Source organism: Schistosoma mansoni, chromosome 2 (genome assembly GCF_000237925.1).
Source record: "Schistosoma mansoni strain Puerto Rico chromosome 2, complete genome".
NCBI classification, from domain to species: Eukaryota; Metazoa; Platyhelminthes; class Trematoda; order Strigeidida; family Schistosomatidae; genus Schistosoma; species Schistosoma mansoni.
The window spans coordinates 3,416,604-3,422,702 of NC_031496.1; the positions used below are offsets into that span (position 1 = coordinate 3,416,604).

The window sequence follows — 6,099 nt, forward strand, 5'->3', positions numbered from 1 at the left end:
GATATACAAGCAACCCAAACAACCAATAAAGAAGAAAATACGGTGGGAAAGAAGGGGAAATAATGTGAAAATGCGCCAGAATGTCTGCTTTTTCGCATGACAGGGCAAAGTAGTGCGGATTTCCATCTTTTCATCGCACTGTGTTTTTAATTTCCCTAAATTGTCTACCTTTCGCCTAAATATACGCCGAATCGTTTACTGCAATCGAAGTTAAGAATGCAAGATTATCGAAAAATATCATTTTGCACAAGATTCTGAATAGCGGACAGATGCTCGAACAACGGTCGTTATGCATTCTCATTGTAAGTGCCAAGTCTTAATGTAATTTGCGAAGACTTGCTAAAGAAAGAACATGTTATGGGTTATTGATTCAGCGCGTGCACTTAATTATAAGCGCATTTAAAATAAAACAGATTTTCACAACATACGCTTAAAGAGTTCCACATACAAATCAGAAATTCAGCGCATGGTAAGAAAAAGCCTAATTGAATACTAAGTTAAGAAAAGCACTTCAACAGTGATGCCTTTCTTAAACTACAGTTTTATTACTGCGTCCCAAAGTAATCTTCCTGTGAATTCTGAAGTTCAATGAACACAAAAATTGCAACGACATCTAGCTGCCATAGTTTGTTAAACAACTGTCTACGTGAAGTGTAACTTACGGTTATGTTCGTTAACACTGAACACTGTGCCTATAGAACAGCAGAGATTATTCATAACTTTATAGGAGTACATGCATATCCTTGTTTTATTCGATGATGCTTTTGCAGTTTGTCTCGTCGAAAATACCCTTGCGTCGCGATGTAAACTTTAGCAAGTTGTTTTTCTTTGACGGATAAGGGCAGGAACCGAGTCGTCAATGAGCCTGAAGATTTTTTTTAAAAAAAAGAGTTTTTGCTTCGTTTGCACTCGTAAATCCTGCACTTCTGAAGGGCTCTTTTAGACGAAATCCCATGTAGAGTAAAATGGCTGGCAACTCCAGGTGTCATGATGTATGACAAAATATAGCGCATAAACGTTTTAGGATTATCATCCATTAACCGCGTTAGCATGGCCATCTGCAATACGAACAAATAATCCAATGAATTTTGTTGATATGCAAACTTGTTCCTTATATCTTTCTGGAGACGTGCGTCCAACGTCCCCAGTTCCTCTTCGCAAACTACAGTAAAACTTAGCACTTACAATGAAAATACATAATGATCGTTGTTTGGGCATCTGTTCGCTATTCATAATCAAATGAGATTTGTGTGATGCATATGTATCTGGTACCCCTTTGTACCAATATTTATGTGTTTAAATAAGTAAATAAAATTTAAACATGTACATTTTTTAACGTTATTCATTGCAGTTGTCGTGTGGTTTGTTTTGGAATTAAAGGCGAACATAGAAGACATTGTAGTTTGTGAAAAGGTGGATAGTGAAACGCTTAGTCAAGCGTGTGTTAAGTATTTAGGCGAAAAGTAGACTATCTGCAACATTTGATTTAGCGACAAAAAAGGGGGAATTCTGCATTATTTCCCCATAACATGCGTAAAAGCAGACATTCTGGCGCATTTTCACATTATTTCCCCTTTCTTTTCCAATGCATTTTCCCCTTTATTGGTTGCATGTATGTAGCACTATATATGGACCTCAAAGTTAAAAGATGTAATTATTTGGTCATTTTAAGACATAGTGCGGTAATTCAAAAGAAATGTTTGCCTTGTGTCTTTCGATGAGTCCCCACTTTAACAGGTTTTTAGAGACTTCATACCTAATCATTTATAAAATTTCAGTTCCAAATGGGAAATTTCATTATTTTTTAAAACTACCTTTCATCACCATAGTGAACAGTAAAGACTTTTCGGTCGAAAAGCACTACTTGCTTAACATAGATTACAGGGCCAATATATTTTTGGATGGTGTTTGAGTGTACTTGCAACATAGAGGGTAAGAATCTAGCTTCATAGTCGTATCTTGGAAAACGAGTTACGTACATGACTCGTATCCTGAAATCGTTTATGTTCCCAATAACATTTTATGTATTTAGTGAGTCGTTTTACTAGTAAACACATTTTACGTTGATTACTGCTTAAGGCCTTTCTTGGGTCACTACCGGCCTCAAGCCCAGGTTAAAGAGGAGGGTTGGGATTTGAGTTAGCAACCACATCCCGCAAAAATAGCTTTTCTCACAAACGTCACCCCCTTCTTATAACCAGCGCAACAACTAATATAAGCACATGGAATGTCCGCAAAATGTCGGAAACCGTAAGGATCATCCTAATAGTGGTGGGAATGATAAGACAGAACCTTAGTCTGCTTGGAATAAGTGAAACTCATTGGAAACATTGGACAGATAAGACCAGCATCGGGAGAGGTGCTATTGTATTCTGGTCATGAAGGAGGAAATGGCTCGCTGATGCTCTCCAAAGAAGCACGAGCAGCGCTCATATAATGAGAATCTCGTTGCTCCGTGATCATTAAACCACCCTTCGAAACAAAGAAAGGGTTGCAATGAATGACATGTGGTGTTGCTCAGTCATCAATGATTTTAGCGAAGATGATAATTCCAGTTCATCGTGGAGAACTTCCCAAAAAATCTGACCATCTTGATTCAGGACTTAAATACCAAGGTCGGTGTTGTAAACACCGGCCATTAAAATATCATGGAGCAACATGGACTGGGAGGAAGAAACAAGAATGGTGAGAGAGTGGTACATATAAAATGAGAATTTGGCGATGATAAATTAGTAATACTCTGGTTCGTTCAGAATGATGGTAATACTAGTTAGCGGATTGGCCTCTAAATTGAGCCCAGACTGTTAGGTCGAATGGGAACTTTAACTACTAAGCTGGTCTACATCATTCTGCGTCGTAATAGCTCTATCAGACCTGTCCTAATTTACGCACAACTCTTCTGTGTTATTTATTGCAGCGTATTTCAGAAGATGAGCGTTCTTTCATGCCACATCCAAAATGCTTTTTGTAAGTTTCGATTGATGAGTGCACAGAAGAGCTTTCTGTCAACCACACACTTTGGGTTTGAAACAGTAGAAACCAAGGATAAACAATCAAAAGGTGTGTTTTAATAAACCTATCACTATTACCATGTTTTTTTCATCCTTAAATAGTAAATCATGTGTTTGAGAACGTATCCAAAAAATATGACTTGATGAATGATATAATGAGTTTTGGTGTTCACCGTTTTTGGAAAGATTGCTTTGTAAACCGAATTATGCCAACAGATAAGCTCAAGTACTTAGATGTTGCAGGCGGAACAGGTTAGTTTTATTTACTTATGCCTATGTATGACCTCAATCTTTATAGGTGATATTGCCTTTAGGTTAATTAAGTATGCTAAACATATTAATGGAGTGCCAGAAGTTATTGATATGAAACCTCTCATGGCTCCCGACGTCACAGTTTGTGATATTAGTCCATCCATGATGGAAGTAGGGAAAGCACGTGCGGAAGAATTGGGGTTTTCTTCCAGTATGCTCATTATTCTGATATTTATATCATCATTCTTTTGCAAGTTCAGTGGATTGAAGGAAATGCTGAAAACCTCCCATTTAATGATAATTCATTCGACGTTTATACTATTGCTTTTGGAATACGCAATTGCACACATATTGAAAAGGTAGAATTATTTATATTCGTTTCATGATTTTTCTAGGTTGTTTCAGAAGCCTATCGAGTTCTACGTCCCTGGGGGCGTTTTTACTGTTTGGAATTTAGCAAAGTTGAAAATAACTTATTCAGAAAGTTAGTTATCTTCATAGGGAACGCATTCTTTGTTCACATTTAATATTCTCGTTAACATATTGTCCCTCAACTTTTCCTTGGCGAATATCCCCATGGTTTCTGTGAGAATTATATAACATTTTAATGTCAGTAAAGCAACCCTGAAAGGCCATACCATATTGAACAATTTTCTACACTGTTTCAAAATCTATATTCACTCTTCGAAGCATCAGGTCATGCATTAGATGGCGATGGTCATTTGAAAACATCTGTTCTAAAGTACTAAATAAGTCTCTGGGACACTTGTCACTTCCATAAATATTGGCCCTCTAGTTGATAGTGTGTTAAAACATGGAAGTATGTTGTATCTGTTGTTTTACTAGGCCAGATACACCGTTTTGATGTACCGGATGTACCAAGCATCATCAGAAACTGTCGTTCACTACATTTCAAAATGTCACACCATGGACTCTTTTGTTATGATTCGCTCAGATGATCTTGAAAATTTCCTGATTATCGTCACACTCTGTCGTTACCTTCGTTTTTGTTATAAGTTTTTAAGTAACTTATTTAAGCTTTTTGGCATTTATGACCACTACTGTATTAACTGTTGCGAAGAATAAGTTTTTAGGGTCTCACAAATCCTATCTCTTACCACCATAATATTAACCGAAAACGAGGGAATTTATTGTCCATTTTACATCTTGTTATTGCAATAAATGACTGTATATCCCATCTGGTTAACTAATGATTAGTTTCGATTGTACCCTGGTTCTCTATCCGGATTCTTCTTATTAATACAGACTCGAGAACAATGACCTTGCTTGCTACTGAAGGTTAGGGTTACTAATACACTTGCTATTTGCATAGGTACTTATCGATGACTTCGCTATAATTTGCTTGAATTCAGGTTTCAGTTGTTAAATGGGATGAAGTATTAGTAGTGACTAAGCAGTAAGTTTTTATTAGTTCAAATCGTGGTGTGGTCTTCATAGAACAATCTCCTTTATTTGTTGTACGACTAGTAAGTCCCAAAATATTTTCCAACGTACCTAACGTTGGCTATTACCTCGATGTATGCCTGGGCAGTTTGCTGCAAATACTATTTAGTTGATAATATAATTTACAAAAGCTGGAGGATGATCGATCCAAAATTGCACTTAGTTGTAAATCCTTGCAGTTCGTTACTTCACAAATAAATGATATCTCTAGCTTTTGTTGGGTTGAACGTAGTAGTTCCTATTCAAACTACGTTCGATTGCACTCATGTACATCATAATTACGACATCGAGAACACTGTCAGTTGAGGTAGAAGGAATAGTAAAAATTGAAGGAGATTGATTATGAATACAATGATCTTGAGTGCTGTTAGAGGTATAAGGGCAGTTATCACTTCCCGGTTGCCCACACCGTGGAAGGGTTCTTCTAGAGGTACCTGAAAAGGAAATTGGCTTAGAAGTGGTCTTAATGACCTGAGAGCGTGACCGCAGTGCCCAAGGAACAACTGCTTGAGACCGGTCACGCGCGGCTTTTTTGTGAGGGATTTTCGTGTTAGCTCCGTTCTTCAAAGGACCTTACCGCCGGAGACGGAAATCCGTGGGATGAAGCGAGGTGTGCATTTTTGGAGTCGACCTTTTCTAACCCCACCCCTCCTTGTGGGAAGGCAGCATCGCTGTTATGCTGGTTTTCTGGGGGAAACACCTTACTGCTGTCACACCTCTGTACAGTCAGCAGTACGACTTCACCTTCGGACCTTGGGATTGCTGTTTTTAGTCTTACCGCTCTTCAACCGACCTATCTGGCATGGTAGAGATGTCTGTCTTTCAGCTATAAGACGAATGTACTACTCAGAAGTTCATTCAATTCTACTTTATGGCTGTGTAAAATGGTCTTTAAAAAATAGAAGATATTCATAGGCTACTAGTATTTGATTATGGATACCATCGGAGCGTTGCCCCTGTCTGTCTTAACCATCGAGTGCGGAATGTCGAAGTTGGATGCAATATATCAAGTACAGATGGCATATCATTTGATGATATAGTGAACCTTCATCGGTTGGCGTAGTAGGGACGTATTACATTTGTCTAACAAACGCTTACATCGACATCTGACGTTAGCTGCTGTAAATGTACATTCGAAAAAGCTAGGAGCGGTCAGATTAAGACGTGGAGTTAGTTCATGAATTCATCAACTGTTGGATTGGACCTAGTAGAGGTAAATACAGACTACGTGATTAAGGTTCTGGTGATCAGCGTAATCGGTTGTTGAGGATACAGTTCACAATCAGTCGCAATAGTGTATATGCATTCACTCTTACTCTTTCCTTAGATTTTAAGCTTTAAAATCACCTTATATGTTTTTATTCTACGAGTT

At 37.9% G+C, this 6,099-nt stretch overlaps 1 protein-coding gene across 1 annotated transcript in view; it reads left to right on the forward strand.

Moving 5' to 3' along the window:
* Nucleotides 1-2,927: 2,927 nt before the first annotated feature.
* Nucleotides 2,928-6,099, forward strand: part of Smp_021910 (putative ubiquinone/menaquinone biosynthesis methyltransferase) — a gene marked incomplete at its 3' end in the record, with an annotated part of 4,559 nt that continues 1,387 nt past the window's right edge. The window contains exons 1-5 of the mRNA XM_018795354.1: nt 2,928-3,060; nt 3,114-3,263; nt 3,310-3,474; nt 3,519-3,622; nt 3,659-3,747. Coding sequence (XP_018649675.1) covers nt 2,931-3,060; nt 3,114-3,263; nt 3,310-3,474; nt 3,519-3,622; nt 3,659-3,747 — 638 coding nt within the window. The 5' untranslated portion in view covers nt 2,928-2,930. The remainder of the gene's footprint in view (nt 3,061-3,113; nt 3,264-3,309; nt 3,475-3,518; nt 3,623-3,658; nt 3,748-6,099) is intronic.